General features: G+C 37.3%; 1 protein-coding gene across 1 annotated transcript in view; it reads left to right on the forward strand.

Moving 5' to 3' along the window:
• The first annotated feature begins 200 nt into the window (after nucleotides 1–200).
• The window catches only part of LOC130542959 (uncharacterized protein C8orf34-like), a 108992-nt gene continuing 84289 nt past the window's right edge, over nucleotides 201–24903 (forward strand). Inside the window, exons 1-2 of the mRNA XM_057308163.1 lie at nucleotides 201–228; nucleotides 7175–7310. Of these exons, the coding sequence (XP_057164146.1) occupies nucleotides 201–228; nucleotides 7175–7310 (164 nt within the window). The remainder of the gene's footprint in view (nucleotides 229–7174; nucleotides 7311–24903) is intronic.

Genomic DNA, 24903 nt, shown 5'->3' on the forward strand with positions numbered 1-24903 from the left:
TAAAATTAATTTTCATAATAAAGTTTATTTAATCCAGTATACCCAAACTATTATTATTTCAACATGTAGTCAATATAAAAGTTATCAATTAGGCATTTTATATTATTTTCTTTGTACTAAGTCTTTTAAGTGCTGTGTTTACTTTACTCTTAACAGCATATCATAATTCAAGCTAGCCATTTTAAGTGCTCCATGGCAACATGCGGCTAATGACTAATGAATTGGATGGTACAGTTCTAAATATAGTGATTATATTAACTATATCAAATATATTATTGATATTTAGTTGCATGTACAGTTGTATGTTCTTATGTAAGAACAAATTAACGAGAAATGCATTTATAGTTATGAGTCATATATTTATGAACTTATTCACTAAATATGATAGTTGAATGTATTCATTTCAGTGAAGAGTATTTTATCAAAATTATATATTGTATTACATATAATATATCTCTCTGTATTATAGAGATTGTAACATGACTATGTTCAAAAAGAATATTTCTAAAAATTTTGTAGAACTTGAGAATATTGGTTTTTTTTTAAATAAATACACCTGCGGTTATCTTTTTTAAATATAGATTTGATCACTTTATCACCCTTCCTTATCTGAGGCTGAGCTCTTCTCCAGTGTTGCATCCTGACATCCCTATATATTTCAGGTTATAGTCAAATAGCTGAGTAACATTCCCCAAAATATTATGTACTTTTAAATCTGTGTGCATTTTCATGTTCTTCCATCCTTCCAAAAAGTCCTTTGCCACCTGTTCTGGCCTGTATTCTTTTACTCACATCTTACTTAATGTATCCAGCTTTCTAATAATTCCTTTATCATTCAGATTTCAGTTTGAGAACTGAAAATATTCTACATAATTAAAAAATAGTGCCAAGTGCTAATAAACAATATCTAGGAGTTTTGTCTTTTTTTTTAAACCTCAGTTTGTTGCTTTGTTATTTGTTTTCCATAACATTTAAAACATTTGCATGTTTTGTTTCTGGGATAGGGCTAATCACATTCTATTACAGTTACCTACCTTCTTAAGTAGACATTAACATCCACTAGATACTTAGATTTCAAAGTATCAAAATAGAGCAAGAATATTTTTTAAAATTCCCATCAGATTATTTTAACATAATATTTCTCTACCACTGTTGTCTTAAGAATCATGAGATTCTCTGATGAAAAATGTATTCCTGATTGCTTTAAAGAAATTTCTAGTTGCCTAGAGTCTCTCCTTAATAGACTGAATTTGTATCTACTTACCACAAAGATAGTATATGGTATATCGACTTTATCTATAACACTGGGCTGCCTATCATGGAGAATGTCTTGGAGAAATTGTGTTTAGAAAAAAGGCTGAGAGGGAAGAAAATGAAGGATGGAAGGAAGGGAGGGAGGAAAGAAGGAAGAAGGGGAAGGAAAGACAAAAGAGAAAGAGGGAGGGAGAAAAAGAGTGAGCAAGGGAGAGAAGAAGGAGGGAAGGAAGAAAAGAAGAAGGAAACGTTGATACCATTGATGTTCCCAGATTCCAAGTTTTCTATATTTAGAAAATGTGCTCGGCATTTCTTCCCTTGACTTATCCGGTATTGAAAATTCCTTGGACAGAATCCTTCTCAATGCTTTAATTTGTTTTTCTCTTTCTCTTTCAATTTATGTAAACTTTCCAAAATTTTTAAAGTTTAGGCGTTTCTGTTTCCTTCTTTTGATTTATTTAATCCTAGACACCTGCTCCCTATAGTAAAGTTGTTAAGGAAATGGAGCTATGGAGACCTAGATTTGTATTTTTTTTCCCTTTGAAAACTAAACATAGATTATTAGTATTCTTCCATGACTAAACAGGATGCAGGAATCTTTATAGTTGTATCACCCTTTAGAGCTTGGCAAGTATTCCGTAGTTTTCAGGAGCTTATTGACCTTCTGTGCAGAACTAATATTGGTAAGAAATGAAAGAATGAGTGTTTCTCAGAGTAAGCCTTCTCCCACGATTTCAAGAGCCAATTGCACTACCATCATCACAGCTGCACAGGACACTGGACAGCCACCACAGCTGCTGAGGTACTTAGCTTACAGCACCCTAAAGTCTCCAATGAACCAGCAAGTAAATTCTAGCAGGCTTCTCATTCTAAGGTTCTCTTTTTCTCCCACACTGTGATGGTTATTCTGAGCTAGAAAAAAAGATGATACCCAGATGGGGATAGGGTGTTTCGGCTATCTTCAAAAGGCCTTATGAAATACCCCTTAATTTGCAAGTAGAAAGAAAATTCTGGCAAGGAGATTCTACTGTTTGTTGGGGGAGGGGATGGGATGGATGGATGGCTTGAGGTATGTTTTGATTGGAAGTTCCCGGCATGGGGAACCTGGAGGCAAACTAACTAGAAGCAGACTGCCTTGTGCACTTGGTTTGGAGAGGATATATGACTTTCTCTGAATGGTTCTGAGTTGGAAATGGAGAAAAGGAGGAAACCTGGCCTTTATAAACCAAGTCCTGAATATTTTGGGGCTAACTGCTCTGAGGCTTCACTGGTTGATCCCAGCAGAGGTTGTGGATAGTGTTCTAATGTCTATATGATCTTTCCACTGTCTGTTTGTATGTTCAGTCTCTAAGTCCCCTCTTTTAGTCATTCTTTCCTTTCAGGAAGTTGGCCAAAAGATCCACATCTTCAGTGCTTGATGATTGTTCACTTGTCTCCATAATCAATTGTATCACAAGGGCTTCTTAATCTTTTTGATGTTGTATCATCATGGTGATCATCTGATAAGAAAGTGGCTGACAGAAGCATTTAAAACTTGCACTAAGTATTAAGTATTAACCTGATAGAGTTAAATGGACGGTATCATGACCACTGTGACATAAACAAGAATAATTAAAAGTCCATTTAAGATGCTTCAGAACCAGAAACCTGAATGTCCAACCAAGACCAAGAGAACAATCCCACAGGTCATAAAGATCAATCTTACAGAGCCAAATAGCTTTTTTCCTTAAGATGATATATAGCCTTCTCTAACTTATGTGTTTCATTGAGCCAAGTACAGCAAGAAGTATTAGCAGTGGCACAGATACCATCATGACTAGTGAACAAGAAATCTAAATTGTCTATTACTACTCTTGCCAAGGAATGGAGACTGATTTATATTCCATCTAGATTATAAGTGGTATAATTTTATAGCTTCTGCCAAAGTTAAAAGGTCTTACAGTCTTTTGTTTGTATGATTCTTATTATTGGAAACACTGCTTTGATTGTTTGTGTAAATTCTGAATTGGTAACCTCTAGGTAATGTGCTTGAATAATCAAGGGTAGCGTCATTTGGGGGCTTGTTTCTCAATTATAATTTCTAGATTTGATGATTTATAGATTTAGAGTGTCTGTTACAGATAATTTTGTAATACTGTTCTTAAAGTGCATGAGATATTAGTGAGACAAGCAAGACTAGTTATCCCAGCTGTAAAGGAAATAGTATCTGGTAGGAACACATGGATATCCAGGAAAAAGAGAATTATTCATGACTTGAAGTTAGAACAAAGGCTTTACATTGGCTGGCTTACATATTTGTATTTCTTTTAGTCCAGATGACAAATAATTGGCCCATCAACTTAGAAACGTCCCTCTCTTTTTCTGTAAGAAAGGGACACTAGCAGAGTCAGAAATTGATCTGTTTAAGGTCATTTGTCCCTGTAGGTACAAGTGAAAACACCATTGGTTATAATTCCCTTTGATCTCATTTCCCATAGATTGGAATTTCCCTTAGATTTTCATCATTAGGGTCTAGTGAGGAATAGTATATCTAGCAATCAGGAAGCTTGAAGGCTATTGCTGGGATAATCTGAGATTGGTGTTATAATGATTATGCTCTGATCAAATTTTAGTTAGAGGGAAATAAAAGAAAAAGGGCCATTATGCATGGGCATAGAGACCAGGGGTCTCTAGAAAATGAGGAATGATTGTAAGTAAGCAGATAAAAACAAAATAAGAATTAGGCAGAGGTTTTGATCCAGCATCATGTGAAGGAGCTGTCCACCATCTTGAGTGGATTATTCTAAAGTTGAGTCTTAGGTCATCTGTCTACTGGCAAGATCAGTTGCTTCTAGAGAATCTCTGAGAATCTTCAGCTGAGGTCCCCTGTTAGGTCAGGCTTCCAATTTGGTTGATTCTGGATTGCTTCTTTAGTCGTGAAATGTGAACCCAAGGATTTAGTCTAAGGAATTTTAATTCTGTATCTGTTGTTAACAATAGCTGATAGAATCCCTTCCAATGAGCCTCAAGAGCAGTTTTTCCCTAATATATCTTCCAAAACATGAAACCTCATAGTTGGATATCATGAAGAGGCCTTTTAAAAAGACTATTTGAATGTACCCTTAACCTGTAATATTTTGTGATGTCTGTGCGCATGAATATAGTATCCTAGGTAAAATCCTTAAACACGTGGGCCTTGAAGTTGCCAGCTCACAGCAAAGCAAACAACGTGTCCCTGAGGGAGCAGACCATACTGCTTTAAGGAAGGGTAGGAGTCCCTTTGACCAAAAGAGCTCAAGGGTTTCTGAAAGCTTTGTTAGTTTTATTTCAAGGACGTCATTGATTCTTTCCACCTTTTCAGAAGTTTGTAAGTGGTAAGAACAACATGGTTTCTGAATAAGGGGTAATACCTTACAGAGTTCTTTTATAGTATTTCTTGTGAAAGGTGTGCCTTGGTCACTTGATACAAAAGCTTATATTCCCAAGGTTAGAAACACAGGATTGAGCAGATTTTTAGCAACTGTAAAGACTGTAGCTTTTAGACAAAGAAATGTTTCAAGACATCTTGAAATTCTATAGACAGACAGTAACTAAAACAGAAATCTCATGGAAAGTGGAAGCCGTGTAAAATCCATCAGAAGGTTTTCAAAGGGTCCTTGAAGCTTTGGTTTCTGGCCATGTCCCACATTTACAGTTTTTCTAGAATTATGCTGGTGACAAGTTCATATGACTTAAAAAATACCTCAGCTGTCTTTTTAAAGTGTACCCAGCCATGTAAATTTAAGATAATAACCAATTTATCTGTACTATGATGAGTAGTTTCATGGAGAAATTTAGCTAATATACATTTGAAACCATATAGTGCCACCAAGCAGCTGTCTTGAGAGTACCAGCGATTATATAAATGAAGCCAGAACCACATTTTTTCCATTTTATGTTTTTCAAAATGAGGGACTAAATGTTGATATTTTATAATGGTCTTTTTGAATTCCTTTAAGGATTTATCTTTTGAGTTTAGATAGGATCAAAACCTTGGTTAAGGCCATTTGTTTGGCAAAATGATCTGCTAGAGATTATTTCCTTTAGCTCCCATATTATTTATTGTTTCATGAGCCCCAACTTTTATAATTGCTACCTCCTTTTGAAGAAGGAATGCATGTAAAATCATCTTAAACACCTTGTCTCTTTTTAATGGGGGTTCCAACAGGGTTGACCCCTTTGTTTCCAAAGCATCCCAAACTCATATTTTATATTATATATATATATATACTTTAAAATATATTTAAAGTATGTGTATATATTTACTCTGTGGTCTTTTGTCTAGTTGACAAGCTCAAGTAAGTGCAATAATTCTGCCATTTAGACTAATTTCACTTCACATACAGGGTTGTATTCCAAAATCAAGCTTAAATTGGTAATAGTGTATTCTGCTCCAGTTTGAAGTTTTGAGGTATGATCTATCAACAAATAACATGAGGCCAGACTTTTCAATGGGAGTCCTCGAAGAAACTGAATGGGGTATAGTAAGTTCCCTTACTGAGCTAAGAAAATCATGAGGTTTTCTTCTAGTAGGGGCAGGACAGCGGCATATCAAGGTGTTGCAGTGGTAGATAGTAATGCGAGGATGAGACACTAACAGAATCTCATAAAGGCTAATTAGCGAGCTGAAAAGTGCTGTGTTCTCAGATAGCAGTCATGTCTGTGTTGTATGAGGACCACAGATCCGTAAGATCAAGAGAGAAGGCTGTGTAACTAGTTCAGCAAAAGCACCAAGTTTCGAAGTGGTGGTTAGTGCTTTTAAAATAAAGGGAAGAAGATTTGCAACCAGGTAAATGTGGTGAGCTTTTATGACTCCCATGAAATTGAGTTAAAACTCAATGGGCTTGCGCAGATTGCTTATATGCAAGTAGATGAAAAGATTTTAGTTGGTATTGCCTATGGAAGGAGTCTATTGACAAGTCTTCTTCAGGTAACAGAAAGCCTGTCTATGACTTAAACTAAAAGTTGTCACAATCTCAGGAAAATTTGACACTTGTTGGTTACAATATCCAGTTAAACCAGAAATACTCTTGATTGTTTTGTGAAGGGTCTAAGATGTTTGGATAGTCTATGGTCTTATCAGGAGAACGTAATTTCCTTCCATATATAGGCTATAACCTCAAATAATGGATCATGTTTTGGCAAAATTGTAATTTATCTTTTGAAACTTTATGTCCCTCTTTTGCTAAGACTAAGAACAAATAAATTGAATCCATTTTAACAGAGTCCTTGTCCTCTGAATAAAGCAGGAGATCATGTATATGTTGTATCAAGACTGGATTGCAGGGGAAACTTAGATCTTGAAGTCTTGATTGAGGACCTGGGAAAAATAGGAGGGGGATTCAGTGAACATTGGGCATGGCTATCCAAGTATATTGTCCTTCCCACATGAAAACAAAAAGGAAACGTTAAGAGTGAAAACAGAGATGGCTTCAGATGTGCTCTTAATAGAGATTGTTGCATGGGGAAGCTGTGAAGGCAAGCTAATTAGAAACAAATGATCTTATATAATTAGTTTGGAAGACTACATGTCTTTCTTTGGTTGGCTCTGAGTTGGAAGCAAAGGCAAAAATTGACCAAGTCCTGACCATTTGGGGCTAATTGCAGCGGAGATTTTGGTGTGGTTTCTTTGAACCATTACGGAAAGGTGGCAGATCCATGTTCTGTAGTCATAGATGATGGTCTGCCCATTGTCTAAATGGATTCAGCCTCTCACCATTTTTCTTCTTATGTATGTCTCCAACTATATTGGGAAATGATTTGAAAGATAACTGATACTTGAGGTAATATTTTTGCAAAGTGGAAATACAATGTTTTACTTAAATACTGGCAGATACCTGAAAACATATTATTAATTCTATTAGGGCTAATTTTTTCTCTGCAATTGTTTATGTTGTTACAGAGGATCTTGATGATTTAAGAATGGAGGGAGTAACTACCCTTGTACCTTCTGGGAGCAAATTTAACCAAGGTCGTGCTACTCACCCTGCTGAACCTCAGGCCAAGGTCACACTGAACATCTGTTCAAGGTGTGCCAGGTAAAACAAATAATAGGTATAGTATATAAATATAATCTTAATTTTTAAAATCTAAGATTTTGATGCAAAGGGTGTAACTCCTCTGTGTTAAAAAAAAATGATTTCTTTCAAATTGTCTTTTGTGCTAACAATTGGCAAAGGAGTTAGTCGTGCAGTTTAACCTTGTCTCCAATGCCACTCAGACCAACAATGAATCAAAGAGTTTAGCTTGTCCTCACTACACAGTTGGGGAAATTTTAAGTCTTTCTGTCTCTGAATTTCATTTGCTGTCTGCCCTACTGGTTCCCTTTCAAGGGAAGACTCCAAGGGCTCTAAAGGTTCAAAGCCACTTTTAAAGCACCTGCATAAAGACAAGTTTGCCCAGGTATAGTTTAAGATCTGATATTATTGGCCTCTTAACCTGCTCCTCATCTTGTTCACCTCCTGGAAGGAATTTAATCAGCTTGACACTTTTCAGTTTTGGCAGCTGGAAGCAATCTTTGCATATACTGTATGTGGCCAAAGAAGTAGCTTAAGTTACTGCCAAGTCAGCTTCCAGTGCTGGTCTAGCAGAAACTCACCAAATAGCTAGAATTCATTCTTTTGTAGGAACTAAATCTCATTTGCAAAGAGGCTTTTAAGCCTGTTTAAATGATGAAACAAGCCTTCTAACCCTTATGTAAATGGTGCAGATTAGCAAGAACAATGCACTGGCTGGCCAGTTTTATCTCCTTTTCTTTATGTCTAGCTGTTCTATTGTACTGTTTGAGAGGGGATTAGCTGCTTGGCAATAGGGAGGGAGGGAGTGTAGGAAAATCAAATCAGATTCTTGTAGCTTTTCTTTTACCTTTAGTCTTTCTTTTACCTTGTAGTCTTTCCTTTTACCCTTTTGAAATTTTTATTTTAATTGTCACAGGCTTAGAAAAATAGAAAGGATACCTCTTAGAAAAAGCAAGGATGTTATTTGAGACCATTAGAAATGCCACAGCACAGTGGAAGCATCAATGGAAACATTGCTTCAGACAAGTAATATTTGGGTGACTTGACTTTGATAGGGCAAAGAAGACAACTTCTGTTTACATGATGGTATTTAGTTATCTTGAGTGTACAGAGTTATCTATGCGAAAGTTGTTTGGCAATTTTGAAAAACCTTTGTAGTATGGTTAAATAACAAAAATTCAACTGAGTAAACTTTGAAGATCTAATTGGCTTTATCAAATAATTCCTGAATCAAACAGCATCCCATGTAGCAGACAGAAAAGAGTTCCACAGAGCAACAGGAAAGGAAAGATTTTCAAAGGTACGGGAGGGGTGGGGAGCTGTGGGGGGAATTGTTAGCAAAGAATCCATTGTTTAAGGCTAGGCTGCCCTCCTGGGTGGAACGGAAGGGGTCTATCAGTAAACTTCCTAGGGCTGACCAGGAAATTCCCATGTTGACTGGTTAAAGGTTACACAGTCCTGGAGAGTTGAAACTGCAGTTAGGTTAAGTATTAAGTCTTGGTTTACTGACGTGGGGCCTTAACTTAAATGGCTCCATTATGGCCCTGTGGTTTCTTTTTAACAGTATATTTGTTCATTTACCATTTGACTTGAGGGGGATTAGTATTTGGTCCTTCATATCATTTGTAGAAGATGGTTTTTTCAAAAGGGAAAGCCTAGGAAAATGATACGTTTCTAAACTGCTGAGGATTTGAATTGAGAAAGGACCAAGCACATACGAACCCTGAATTATTCACCATTCAGCTTGCCAATAATAGAGTTAGACCATAAGTCGCAAATAACCTGCATTTAAGGTTGAGCCTTTAACTAATTTATTGAAGAGATATTCAATTGAATAAATAATCGATTACATTTATTGCTTTCTCACTATGTACCACATCATTAAATATATAAATTTATTTAATTCTCAAATAACACTAGGTGTTAATTACTATTGTATCCTCATTTCATAGATAAGGAAGCTGAGTCTTGAGTTAGTTAAATAATTTGTCCAAAGTAACAACACAGCAAGTAGATGGCAAAACACAGTTTCAAATTCAGGTAGTATAGCTTGATTCCCTCTTCGTCATTTTATTTTATTGCTAAGCACCAAGCTATTGTCTGAAGGCAAAGATGGAAGCCTCAAATACTTAGAAACAATAAGATAGGAAGAGATTTGGGTGTTTGAAATGATGGGAGCTCCTGACTGTTTCGATGGAGAATAGGCAATGTTGTACTTCGAAAAGCAAGATAGGGATATACTAATTCAAGGAAATGTGGTAAATAGTATGGAAGAAGACACTAGGCTGTGAATTTTATTTATTTATCTATCTTTCTATTTATCTATCTATTTATTAAAGATTTTATTTATTTACTTGAGGGAGAAAGAGAGTGAGTGAGAGGGAGAGGGAATCTGAAGCAGACTCCACACTAAGCACAGAGCCTGATGTGGGGCTTGATCCCACAACGGTGAGATCATGACCTGAGCTGAAACCAAGAGTCAGATGCTTAACCGAATGAGCCACCCAGGCACCCCTAGGGTGTGGATTTTAGAGAGCTACCATAGTCAGAATTCAGAGTGGAAGAAAAACTATTATCAGTTGCCAAGAACTCTGAAGAACCTGAGATTTTACCCTATTTGCAGCTGAATGTGTTACATGCCACTGTTTTATGAATGCTGGCAGAAGACGGCTGTCAGAGACCAAGGACTTAGCATTTACGACAGTAACAATTGCCAGAGTGTTGTCATTTTCACTGGTCCCCCAATCCACAAATTTCACAGAATGACATAAATAGGATCGTAGGTTGTAGTACTAGCGAGGAACCCTGAGTTTAGGAAAACTGAATGTTTTATAATGGCAAGTTAGCATTGCTCTAGAGGGAGACTTTGTATCTCTTCCAAGTCCGTTAGCAGTACAAACATCCCTGAAGAGATTGTCTGAAACAACGGCTGTCAGTGTCTTTGTTCACAAGATGTAGTAGCATGAGAAACTCATGGAGAATTATCTCCCAATACTACTTAGAATGCATTGATGTGGTATCTCCCTATACTACTTTTGTAATGCATTGATGTGGTAATCAAATTTTTCCATAATTAATTTTCAGACATCAATTTATATTGTTGGCTTGCCTCTACTAGTTGCAAGTAGGACTTTTAAGACCGTGAGAATTAAAAAAAAAAGACTGTGAGAATGGAAATTATACTTTTTAAGCCAGGGCTGAGCAATTATCTGAGGCAGAAATCATAAACTGGAGGACCTGTGGGCAGTGTCCAGTTGTTTTGTCTCTATAACATTTAAAAATACCATTGAAGGGCGCCTGGGTGGCTCAGTCGGTTAAGTGAAGGCTCAGGTCATGATCCCCGGGTCCTGGGCATCGGGCTCCCTGCCCTTAGGGGAGACTGCTTCTCTCTCTGCCCCTCCCCCTGCTTGTGCTCTCTCTCTCTCTCTCTCTTTCTCTCACTCTCTCAAATAAATAAGTAAAATCTTAAAACACACACACACACACACACACACACACACACACACACTGGATTAGTTACCAATTTTACATAAAATATTGAGATTTCTGTCTTCTCTTAAAAGTCCATACAGGTGATAACACTGGGCCCACCTTCTCAGATGATGACACAGTAGCAGCTTCCTCCCCTGACCCTTAGACCGCACAGTTGTGCACTAGTTCACGTTAGCTTGTCTGTCTAGCTTCATTCACTTCTGCTACCTGTCTTAAGTCTATCGGCCTTTGTAACCTCTGATTTGTAGAAATGTAGGAACTTTGAAGATAAGCAATGAATCAGGACTAGAGGAATGCAGGCTGAGGTACCTAGCCAGGCCACTAGGAGAAGATTTTGGTGCCCAGAAGAGGCAGACGATGCTGTCTCAGGGCTATGTACAGGAGTTTATGGTAGGCAGCTGGTAGGTTTAGAATGACCAGGGGATCACTCAGAACACAGAGAGAGTGAGTCAGTAAGAATTCCAGTGCTGCAGACTAGACCAGCATGGAGGAAATGCTTGCTTCATTTAGAGAGCTGTGCCCATTCTCATTGCTCTTCTTGACTGGATATTGGTACCCAGCCTGGAAGAGAATAAGAGATAATGTGGGCTTTATAGAGGAAGACAGGATATTAGATTTTTTGGACTTTTGGGGATCAGTATTTAATTCCAAATCTTACTGGATTGGAGACAGTGTGGTGCTAATAGATAAGAAAGTTTTGGAGAATTAATGTTCAGTTGTAGCATATAATTACCAACACTTTTCAAGGCTTTACAGCAAAGGTAAAATAGAAAGACAAGATCCTTTGAAGTCTGGCAAAGGGATCTTTACATACCCTAAATTACCTAGTGTATCATTGTGGGAAAAATTATGCAAATATTCAGAAAATCTGGTCCCTCATCTGTGAAATGGAGTTCTTGCAATCCTGGAGATAACCTCTAAGGACAATTGAAGGTCTGGACAGAATAATATATGCAAAGGCAGCTAGCAAATTGTTCACAGAGCAAGACTGTTAAGGAACAGGGGGCTTCCTCTTTTTCTCTCACTCACTGGAATAATTACCATGTAAATACTTAAGCAGTTTAAAATGCTTCGAGTTTTTTCCCCATCTTTTTGAGAGGGCTGCATTAAAGTGCTCAGGTATTAAAGAAAAAAAGAGCCTCATTTTTCTGACATTCTGGAATTTTCTCCTGCCTTAGGCTTCTAACTGGGAAAAAAAATATGTCCATTTCCAGGATTTCTGTATTTAATAAAACGGCGTAGGGTGGCAATATTTTTGTTGTTTGTTTGTTGTTTCTTCAAGTTTCAAGCTCAAGAAATCATTTTTGTCCATAGAACTGGAGAGGTAAAATACGTAAGTGAGCTTAATGGGTTTGTTGTGAAATAATACTATAGCTGCAAGGTACTAATAATCTCAGTGGAGCATCAGTGAAACTTAAGTGATGTTCAGAGTTTCTGCAAGGAACCCATCAATGAACAAGTTAGAGTTAAGAGGTAGTCTTCTCTATAGATTGCCATTTTTCTCCATCTTTTATTCAGGTACTGTACCACTTATGAGCCACTTCTGGGGTCACAGTATCTAGAAGTGAGTTTGCATATGATATGTCCAGAAAATTATCCTCTTATCAAGTTGAGGGCATTCAGCCCAAGGCCACAGAGCCCTTCTCATTCAGAACCTGATGGGAAGACACATCTATAATGAGACTGATACATTCTACTGGAATGATTGAGGGATATAAGATACATGTGACCACTGGAGAGACTTCCACTTTCCAAGACATCAGGAAAAGAAGAATTCAGCCCACATTAAATTGCTCTGTGAAGTTTTGTGTGGGACAAGGTGACTAAAATATCAAGAATGTCAAAAAGTTTATTGATTAGCCCAGTTACAAGAAATAAGAAGATTATAGATTTTTTTTTTCATAAATCCTTCACACATGGTTGGGAAAGTACAGATGAAAGAAAGCTTGTGTTTTCAAGCAAGAAAATTATTCCAGGGTAGTGTTACTCCTCTAGCGCTTGATGGTCTTGGTCTGATGTAGGCATTGCTGCAATTGGTGTGATTTAAACAAAGAGATGACATCACCTGGAAGTGGGAAAATGTTGGCTAGTAGAGATCTGACCAACCAAGATATATTAAGATTCTAACCCAGAACATCTCATCTTTCCCCTCAGGTCATAAAGTAAAGAAGCCATTATAAAACAGCAATTTTAAGTAAATAAGAATTTTCTGTGTAGGGTGTAGTGGTGCCCTTATAACTGGTGATTTTACTCATTACAAAGTAGATTTTTAATATATTCATTGAGTATCTTGGTTTGACTTTTAGAAGATTCCACTGATATGGCTACAAATCCTTGAACGTATAGGCAAAAGAAGTTTCATTTGTCTCTAGGAATCACACTAAGTACTATCAACTAAAAAATAAAGTGTCAGTAGGTCAATACTGCAAGTTATCAGTAATTATCAGCAACACTTCCGTGGTTTTAAAAAATAGTGGTTTGTAAAATTTTTATTTCAAATGAAATTTTTTATTAAATGTCCTGAATTTTTGTGGTAAGATAACAACTAAGATACCAATAGCAAGCAGGCAAATGTGGATACGAAGGCACCAAATTACTATTTCGGTGAAGTTTATAAGCCATTTTTCTGGAAAGACCACCCATTAATTCTGTCCACCCACTGCCATTCTGAGAGTTAAATCTTGTTTTCTTGGACTCCTGCCAGTGCGTTCCGGGTGGTAAAATGCTATTTGTTTTTGATGGTGCAAGTGTTTGCATTCATTCATGCTTAACATCAATAGTGCACACACAAAAAGAACTGAAAGCCATTTTAAAAGAAATTGGATTATAGAGAACATACAGCGACACGCTCAGAAACTCTAGCATGAGAATGCTAGGGGAAATTTGTTTCGAATAGCCTGCCGAGTTTTAACTGATTTGTTTCATGTTATCGTACCAACACTTGTTCCTCATTTTCCTAAACATCATGACATTAAAATACTGGATTTGGTTGTGCATCGACTTGATAAAGCAGAAGGAGATCGTGCTTGGTGATGACATGCTGCAGTAGGGGTGAATGAGAAGTCTTGTAAGTGTGAACTAATTTCAAACTGTCTATATGAGGATTTCCTAGCTGACCTGAGGACATCTGCATAATTAATCAGACATTATATTCTGGTTTTGTTCCTGGGCATTTTTTTCTTTTTTTCCCAACTATTTTTAGAAGGCTTGAATTCAGCAAGTTCCCATTGGAAGGAAAGGTGAGCAGAAGGGACATAAAGAAAAATGAATAAGGACAAAGTGGGATGGCTATCACTTGTTTAAATTTAAAAAATTTTTCATGAAAATTGAAATGTCATATTTTATACTATATCTACATATAGCTTTAGCTTTACATTAAATTTAATGCAGAAATCTAAACCCACATGGAATCAAATAACATTCCTCGAATTCCCAGTACTACACTCAGCTATAACTATACGAGTTACTACAAAGTAAAACTCTTAATTGCTTTCTTTTTTTTTTTTAAAGATTTTATGTATTTATTTATTTGACAGAGAGAGACAGCCAGCGAGAGAGGGAACACAAGCAGGGGGAGTGGGAGAGGAAGAAGCAGGCTCATAGCGGAGGAGCCTGATGTGGGGCTTGATGTGGGGCTCAATGTGGGGCTCGATCCAGGACTCTGGGATCACACCTTGGGCCGAAGGCAGATGCTTAACGACTGAGCCACCCAGGCACCCCTCATAATCGCTTTCTTAAAATGAAAGTAAACAAATACATCACCCAATTTCATTACAAAATAATTTTTTCCTATTGTAAATTACAAGGCATTTAATACAAATTCCTTCATTTTGACTGGAGGGAGGGAGGGAAAAAACTCCACAACAACAGCAATAGATTTAAATAGATTTAAAACTCGGCATTTATCTGATACGAAGGAGAAAGGTACTCATTCTACTCCCATCCTCTAGCATCTGGGCTTTAGCAGGTTAGATGCCCTAAGCTTTAGACCCAGGCCACTTTTTCATTCTTTGCCTGTGACTTTTTTTTCTCATTAACCTAAAGTTAAATTGTTCTTTTGGAGCTTAAAACTGCTAAGGGAAGGATAGAATTTTTGTTTTGAAAAATTTAACTCAGACAGGACCATGTCCAAGGGCCCTGTGCCAGTGCCCTCAAGCACTGCTGCTTGGGTGCTGCAGGCCCAGCCTCAGGAACCGCAGAACTTCACCTGCATTAGCTACTGAATCTAGACGCACCTGCTGCGACTACTGGTTTCTCTACACGTACAAAGGCTGTGACTTACTGCTGAGGGCAGCTGGCCAGCCTGGGATCAACTTAGAGAAATCCATGTTGGGCACACTCTATAAAGAAGCTCCCTCTCTGGAAATAGCACCCAATATAAGTGCGCAAAAGCAACACACTCTTGTGGACCTACTTCTTTCCACTCAATATCCTGATGCCTGACCTGTGTACAATTTAACAACATTACCAAGAACTGATGAGAGGGGAAGGTGGAAAGGATTCTAGTGACTTAAAATCCCATAGCATTGTCTCAGAAGAAGTGTGTCCAGAAAAAATAAATGTAAGACTGGTAGCCTTTCGGCAAGAACAATTCCTCAAAACGTTGAGACATTAGGAGCAACACCAACAGTCAATTATGTAAGAATTCAAATGATTTTACCTGGTTTCCCCAGCACTTGATGAGTTGACAGATGCTGCTCTTGGTGTTCAGTCGTTTATTCGTGGAGTCAACACCAGTTTTAAAGTGACTGAAGAATTAGCCTCTAAGAATAGTCTGCTTGGGGAGCTCCTGGGTGGCTCAGTCGTTAAGCATCTGTCTTCAGCCCAGGGCGTGATCCCAGGGTCCTGGGATCAAGCCCTGCATCGGGCTCCTTGCTCCACTGGGAGCCTGTTTCTTCCTCTCCCACTCCCCCTGCTTGTGTTCCCTCTCTCCCTGGCTGTCTCTCTCTCTCTGTCGAATAAATAAATAAAAATCTTAAAAATAATAATAATAGGGGCGCCTGGGTGGCACAGCAGTTAAGCGTCTGCCTTCGGCTCAGTGCATGATCCCGGAGTTATGGGATTGAGCCCCACATCAGGCTCCTCCGCTGGGAGCCTGCTTCTTCCTCTCCCACTCCCCCTGCTTGTGTTCCCTCTCTCGCTGGCTGTCTCTATCTCTGTCGAATAAATAAAATCTTTTAAAAAAATAATTAAAAATAATAATAATAATAGTTTTCTTGGAACAGCCACAGGTATTTTGTGGAAAATGTTTGAATCTCTCATGTGTTATTGACCTAGTAGTGTCATTGATAAATTTTTACTTACTGTTGTGGGCTGAACCATCATCAGTTCCATGAATTTTTGTCAAAAAAGCTGAATATTCTGACTCGCCCTACCCACATCGGTTTGATGTCCTGTTAGTGGTAATGTTTTCTTGCAATTTCCTGAGCAAAGGGCTGAGATGAAAAGTTTTCTGAATGAGAAGAATCACCCTCAACCATTATTACTGGACACTGAATAAGTTTGGAAATTAGCTTCTGCTTCGAACTTGATGATGTTTCCTACTGAATTCAACCTAATATTACAAAGTAAAACGGTGCTTATATGAAAACCTTATATTGTGTAAAGTCATTTTGATGACAACTAATACAGTTTGAATTACATCATGCCAAGCTGTTTTATATGCTTGTGTTTTATATGCTTCTGAATTAATATTTGTATTTGGTAGTATCTATCTATGTGAAAGGACATTTTCAAAGGTGAAATACATAAGATCTCATTACAGAATCAGCGTTAGCAGATGAAAATTTGTTAACAGTTTTGGTGAAGGGGGCCCCAATTTTGAAAGATGTTATCCTGCCCCCCAAGATTTTCATTAATAGACCTATATTACAAAAGATCGTAATTGTAATTTTTTATATATATTTATATATATAGTATATATAAATTATAACTTATTATATTTTGAATTTAATCACTGAAAACTTATGGAAAAATTGATTAACGTCATTTTTATTTACAGATATTACAGGTATTTACCCTGTGGCCCCCAAAATCAGCATACTGTATTCAAACACACTGTTTAAATTCACTTAGCAGATTTCATGTTTATTAACTTTTATATTGTAATTGTTTGATGTGAGGGCACCTTTCCAAACAGATAATGCTTGAAACATTCAGATCTCTTTAATTGTTTTTAATAGGATAGCATTATAATTAATTTGTAACACTGATCAGTGCCCGTAAAGAGGGTGTGGTCTTTTACTCTGAAGGGCATTTTAGAGTTTCCTGAGGATTCTTCTCCAAGATTTCTGTTCCTTCCCTCTCAGATTCTTTTTATTTTTATTTTTTTAAATGATTTTATTTATTTATTTGAGAGAGACTGAGATAGCGAGAGAGAGCATGAGCAGGAAGAAGAGGGAGAGCAGGATCCCCACTGAGCAGGGAACCTGACCTGGAGCTCAATCCCAGGACCCGGAGATCATGACCTGAGCCAAAGCCAGCCACTGAACCAACTGAGCCACCCAGGAGCCTCCCACCCCACCCCTTGAAGTCTTCAATGAGTTTCTGCAACCCTTATTGGATGTTTTTGAGAAAGACAATTAAAGAACTTCATTTTTCTTTTTATAGCTTTACGATACCATGATTCCGTCTGTCTGAGATAGGAGTTTGATATTTCAGGGCATCTTGGTTCTGGATTAAACCAAGGAAATCAAATAAATTAAAGACAAATAAAGGAAAAGAAAAGGGCTGGGATACCCTCCTGACCCTAGAACTGAGGAATACATTTAAAAACCTGAGTAGCCAAGGGACAAGAATAGTAAATTCCTATTTTTGTTTGCTTGTTTGCTTGTTTTTCCCTAGTGAGAGGAATAACAAAGGTAATAGACAAAGAGGCACACAGGTTCAGTTTATGATTTCCACCCGAAACAAAAAAGTGATTCTCTCTTTTTAAAAAATTTTTTAAATTCAAATTCAATTAATCAACATATAATGTATTACTAGTTCAGAGGTAGAGGTCAGTGATTCATCAGTCTTCTATAATGTCCAGTGCTCATTACATCACATGCCCTCTTTAATGTCCATCACCCAGTTACCCCATTCCCCCATCCCCCTCTCCTCCAGCAATACTCCGTTTGATTCCTATTATTTAAGTCTTTTTTTTACATATATATTATTTAATATTATTTAATCATGAATCAATACTGATATTTCCAATTAAAATTTTTAACATTGCAGGTTTTTCTTACCTTTAAAATTTTATATTTGCATCTGTTTTCCCCAGCAGTGAAAATTTTAATTCTTTTTTTAATAATAATTTTTTATTATACTATGTTAGTCACCATACAGTACATCCTTAGTTTTTGATGTAAAGTTCCATGATTCATTAGTTGTGTATAACACCCAGGGCACCATGCAATACGTGCCCTCCTTAATACCCATCACCAGCCTATCCCATTCCCCCACCCCCCTCCCCTCTGAAGCCCTCCGTTTGTTTCCCAGAGTCCATAGTCTCTCATGGTTCATTCCCCCTTCTGTTACCCCCCCCTTTCTTCTTCCCTTTCTTCCCCTACCAATCTTCCTACTTCTTATGTTCCATAAATGAGTGAAACCATATGATAATTGTCTTTCTCTGCTTGACTTATTTCGCTTAACATTATCTCCTCCAGTCCTGTCCATGTTGCAGCAAATGTTGAGAAATCGTTCTTTTTTATGGCTGAGTAATATTCCATTGTATATATGGACCACATCTTCTTAATCCAGTCATTTGTTGAAGGGCATCTAGTCTCCTTCCACGATTTAGCTATTGTGGACAATGCTGCTATGAACATTGGGGTGCATATGGCCCTTCTCTTCACTGCGTATCTTTGGGGTAAATACCTAGTAGTGCAACTGCTGGATCATAGGGTAGCTCAATTTTTACCTTTTTAAGGATCTCCACACTGTTTTCCAGAGTCTTTTATGGTTTGTCTCCGTCTATGATTTCGTTTTGTTTTATTTTTTCCTCTTTCCTCCTATGATCCTCTGTTTTGTTTCCTAAATTCCACATATGAGTGAGATCATAGGATAATTCTTTGATTGACTCATTTTGCTTAGTATAATACCCTCTAGTTCCAACAGAACAAAGTGTTTTTGGTCTGAAAACTGCCCTGGCATGAATCATAGCCAACCCTACCTGGAAGTAGAAGAAATATAAGGAAGAGAAGATGAAAATAAGAACTTGTCCATGTCCTGTAGGCTGCCTGTTGTATTCCTAGGGTTTGCATTGCCCAAATCCTACTCAGAGTATGACACATTTCATGTTAAAGAAAAAAAAAAATGGACTCAGTATCTTGAAATATGGTTTATGTCATTTCATCAAAATCTGCAGGCAGGAATAACTGAGTTGATGTACTCACCCAGCTTCTAGTATAAAAATCTTGAGAATACAAGACATATGTCTAAATTTCCTAGTCTTAGGGTGGTAGCTGTAGAGGCGGTGAGAAATTGTTAGACTTAGAAATCTTTTGAAGACAGAGCTGACAGGATTTGCCATTAGATTTCAGTGATACATATGAGTTAAAGGGAAAAATCACAGATGATTCCAAATATTTGCCAGAGTAACTGGAATATGGTATGCCCTTGGTGAGATAGAGAAAATGGGAGGGCCTTGTTGAGGATGATGAGGAATTAGGAGTTTTGGCACATGTTAAATTTGACATTCCTATTGGATATATGTGATCAAACTCTCCCAGCAACAGAACTGACAGTTAATAGAGTGAAAGATTATATTCTCTTTCAGCAGTATGAAAGAAATGAAAGAGTTTGCATGTCTTTCCAGAACAGGCTTTGTGATTGTCACTGACACTGGGATTAATTAGCTACACTGATCAAAAATCACCTCATGTCTCACAACTCTTCGCCTCTCCCAGCATGGTTGGTTCAAGGTCTACCATAATCTGCTTAACTTGCATTTCCTTGTTAAAGCATTTATCATTCTTTCACTCTCATTAGCATTTTAACTCTATGAGAGCAGGGACCAAATCTGTCTTGGATCACTGATACAACCTCAGCACCTTAAATAATCTTGACCTATATGAAATAGTCACTAAATACTTGGATAAACAGAAGATTAGAGGAATATCACTGGAATCTCTTTCTCTCTATTCCTCTCTTTCTGTGCCTCTTTCCATTTGTATCTCCATCTCTATCTCTACATTCATCTTTCTTTCTCTCTATCAACAACTCTTGTTTACCCCTAGATTTCACTTTCTGTTGGGCTGCTCCATGTAGATGGTCCTGGTGCCTGAATGCTCCATGTTTAAAATATCCTTAGAGCTTATGTCCTTTCTCCCTCAGGGTTTATATCATAATCTTTAAAAAGACATTGCTAACCTCTCCCCAAGTAATGTGCCTGCCGGAGTTTGGGCACTGCATGAGGGTGACGAGATCTCTAACTAACTTTTGGTCATGGGCTCACCCATGTGTTAGGGAAGAGACATCCCTTATTTGACAATTTCAACAGAATCATGAGAAGTTGGGGAGAAGCATTTACCAAAAGAAAAAGATTCAGCACAGACAAAATAAGAGCATGGCCATCATAATAAAATAAAATCAATAAAATGTTCCATTTCTAGAGAGATTTAAATTATAGAAAGAATTTTTAAAGACATTAATTTGTTTAAAACCAGTCCTCATAATTTTTATATCAACTGTACAAATGATGAAACTTGATCCAGAGAATTTAAATAACTTCTACACACAACTAATAAATATCTTTGATGGACATAAACCCAGGGCTTCCAAATCAATATTCGGTGTTCTTTCAGCTATAGTACACTGCTTCTGTAAATCACTCTGAAACTCAGTATCATTCCTGATTTTCCATTTTCTACCTTGGGGTTAATAATAACCCTTTGTGATTTTCTTTCCACTAACATTGTCATCACCTGAGACCCTCCCAAAATTTCCTTTTTCTTCCAACACACACTTGAGTTGTTATCCATAGCTACCTTGGTGACACTTTCCTTTCTCCTCTCTCAAGTGCCCATTGTCTTTACTTCAACCCAGTGCAGTGGATCCCTCTTCTTTCCTGGATCCAATCTCTAGTCCAAGTAGTTTTCTCCCCTTCAAATGTGAGAATTCTTATAGTGTGACACTAGATTCTTTGAGTACCAAGTCAGCAGGACAAAAGGTTAGCAGTTAAGTCCTGAAAAGTGGAATCTTCTTTTGGATTTTAGTAAGGAGAGTTAAAGGTAGGTATGTGAGAACAGCTTAAAAAAATAATAATTTTTGTCTTTATCTTTTAATTTTTTTTATCTTATGCCCTAACTCCCAGCTAAACTGGGTTTCGCTCTTTTTCCATAAAGATTCCGTGTGTGTACCCCATAGTCTTCCTTCCAAAATAAACTCACCTCCCTCTGCAGGGAAGACTTCTGCCCTATTCACAACCCACAAACATATCCAAATACTCCTTCTTCCAGCATAGCGCCTATTTGCTTACTTCCCTTTAAAGTTCTCTCTGATACTTTTAAATTGAAAACAATTACTTTTTTTTGTACTCCTGCTTAATTTTTTATCTTTACTTCTGCCCATGTTCACTTTCTCACTAGTTGTTACATACTTGCATTCTCTTCTCTTAGAGAAGAAAAGGTGGCAATCTTATATCCAATTCAGAGCTATAGCTCCTTAAGGGGATATGTTTGGAATGGCTGTCATTCCCGCCACATTTCCTATATAGATAATAAAGGGAAGAGGGCTGGAGCCCAGGTTAAGAGCAGAACTAAATAAGAAATTTGTGATGAAGATTGAAAGTTGGACAGTTTTCCATACTGAGTGCTCTAGTGAATATAAATTTCTAATCTGATGGTTTGAAATTGTCTTTATTGTGCTCTCATATCTCTCATATTTTTATTAATTTGTTGATTTTATTCACCTGCTTACAGCTGTTTTCTTCTTTAAGAGTAAGCATGCATTTTGTCCATGTTCTCCAGCCCACATACATCTTTTTTTTTTCCATAACAGTAATATCAAAATACTTTCCGGGGCGCCTGGGTGGCACAGCGGTTAAGCGTCTGCCTTCGGCTCAGGGCGTGATCCCGGCGTTATGGGATCGGGCCCCACATCAGGCTCCTCTGCTATGAGCCTGCTTCTTCCTCTCCCACTCCCCCTGCTGGTGTTCCCTCTCTCGCTGGCTGTCTCTGTCTCTGTCAAATAAATAAATAAAATCTTAAAAAAAAAAAAAAATACTTTCCTTTGAATCTCAGTAAGTTAGGAGATTTTCCCCGTTTAAAAAAACAAACACTTCTTGAAATTCACATTTTTTTTTTTTTTTTTACAATTTACTTTTCTTCTTGCTGTAATAAACCATTTAACAGTTTCTTTAGAGACACCATGGGTAGTAAATTTTAGCTTTTGTGTCTGAAAATGTCTTGAATACTTCCTTCCCTTTGAATAATGGTTTATCCAGTGATTAGTGTTTCCTTCCACTTATGGTTGTTTCTCCATTGTTTCTCTGTTTCTCCATTGTTTCTCTATATAATTGTTATAATTGCTATTCCTTCATAGGTAAAACTTCTTTATCTCTGGAAACTCTTAAATTCTTTTTTTGCTTGATATTCAACTACCATTTAACATAAAACCATCAAAATTAATGTTTTCCACCTGAGACTCATGGCTCTTCTTTAGTGAGGTGCTCAGTCACTATGCCTTTGGCTCTTTACTCTCCTCTATTCCTCCTCTCCTGTCCTTCAGGCACCCGTCTAGAGTTTTCAATCTATTCTCTATGTCTTCTTATGTCTCTTTGATCTCATTTTTATGTCTTTTAATGTCATTTTTTCTTAGCTCAATTCTCTTTCAATTTCTTGATCTTACTTTCAACTAACCAAATTGTCTGTTTATGTCCAGACAATATTAAATATCTCTATGTTCTTAGAATTTACTCTTTTCCCCCCTGCAATACGTATATTTAAAATCTTTTTTTTTCTTTCAACTCTTTTCCCCCCTGCAATATATACATTTAAAATCTTTTTTTTTTCTTGCTTTGAGATTCTTAAATATACTTATTTAAAGTCTTGGGGGTTTTTATTTTGTTTTGTTTTTTGGCTGGATGGATTCTTACCATTTTATTTTCAGTTGCTTGGTGATCCTACATGGCATGTCTTTTATTCCTATACTTTAAAGTTTTTAAACTTTTAAACTCGCTTCCTTTTCCTTACTCCTGTCTGTTTGCTGGTGTTTAATCCACCCTTTCCATCATCCACCCTTCCCTGGGGTGTCCAGTATATAATAGAATGCAAGATCTTATATTGGAGGCTCAGGGCTCCCAGCCATCAGATCACTTGGTTGGGTTTCTCACTGATGGCTGTCTCTGCTTCCTTGAGTCATCTCTGGGTCTACAGACCACCAGTGGTTTTGCTCATTACCAGCCTTCATTCACCAATAGGGCATCTCATTCACCTTCATCTAACTCCGTAAGCCTGGTTTTATGAATAGGATATTTTGCATTCCTTTCCAACCTCTTCTGTCTCTTTCTGATGCTGGGAGCTAAATAGCTTTTAGCTGTTGTGATTTTAGCCTCCTGTTACTGTTTTCCATTTAAGTTCATGATCGTGTTTTATCTTGTATTGTGCATGGTTCTATCTTTTAAAATATGTTTTAAATGTATTTTATCTCTTACTAGTTTGTGTGCATGTGCCCGTGCACATAAGCAGCAGGTTTTTTATATATATTTACTCTATCATCTTGATTTGAAGTTATCTCATTGATGAAATACTTCACTATCCATACACACAAGTATTTATGGAAATAGATGAATGGGGTCATTAGATAAATATGAGAATTAAAACAAGATTTTCTGGAAGAAAACAATTATAGGGATAGGAGGGAAGCAAATCAGAGTATCTTTAATATAACCACATATATGTTTACTTTCCTACCATATTTTTAAGAAAAATACTTTTTTTGTTGTGTTAGTCATGGACCTTCAAGTTATAAGAATTAGAAACGTTAGTGGGATTTACTTTAGCTAATGGGGATTTAAGATAAGGTTGTTTGGGAAGAAATAACAAAATAGTTCAGTCTCATTGACATCTGGAATATTGCTCATGACTATTTTGCTTACATCAGCTTCTCTCGACAACCGTGTTGGGACCAAACGAGACACCATTCTACTTTCCTGACTCCTCCAAATCTGCTTCTTTGGCAAGGTACTCCTTCAACTTTTTGCTTGCTCCTGGAGTTTAATTCCTCCTGTCATCTATTTATGGTCTTCTTGTCCCCCTCTGTTTCTACTGTTATAGAATAAATATTTGCCATTCCCACAAAATGGATATGTTGAAGTCTTAAACCTTCAATGATGTTTAGGAGGTAATTAGGTTTAGATGAGGTCATGAGGTAGTACCCTTATGATGGGATTAATGCCCTTGTAAGAAGAAGAAACAGGAGACCTCTCTCTCCAAATGCACACAAAGAAGTCAGGTGAGCACACAATGAAATGGTGATCGTCTTCAAGCCAGGAAGAGAGCCTTTACCAAGAACCAGATTTGAAGCCACCTTGACCTGGCACCCGGTCTATGGTATTTTGTTACAGCAGCCTGAGAGAAGACATCTTTACAATCATGTCTTTCACTAAATCTTATCTACAGATTCCTAGAGAGGGAATCTGATGGAATCCATCAGTTACCATTTGGTATTTGTCTAAATTTGAAGAGCAGGGTTCTTATTCTATACCATTTGACATCAGTGACTCAACTTTGAGTGATCCCTGGTATAATCTTCCAGAACCAGGGGATCTGGAGCCATTTTGTACAAAATGAGGGTATATAGGTTTCAGGAGACTTATGAGCACCTTGCCCAGAATTTTAAATTTAGTGACCTAGACTTTTTAGACTTTTTTTGTTCAACACCATAAAAAGTATTGCATTACTGTATTTTTAAAAATAATTTGCCATTCATTTGTAACAAGATTAGCCAGATGCCCCTTCCTCCTTCCTGCAGCTTACATGCATCCATGTGCCCTGTTCCATCGTCAGAGAAAGCACCATGGAATCCATTGCATGTCATGTTCTGCTGGATGCATGAGAGGATGTGCTGGTGGCAGAGTAGCTGCTGCTCTAGGAGATTCATATTTCAGTATGATTCACAATGTCCATTAACCATAAAA

The sequence above is a fragment of the Ursus arctos genome, unplaced genomic scaffold (assembly GCF_023065955.2).
Source record: "Ursus arctos isolate Adak ecotype North America unplaced genomic scaffold, UrsArc2.0 scaffold_6, whole genome shotgun sequence".
Classification (NCBI taxonomy): domain Eukaryota; kingdom Metazoa; phylum Chordata; class Mammalia; order Carnivora; family Ursidae; genus Ursus; species Ursus arctos.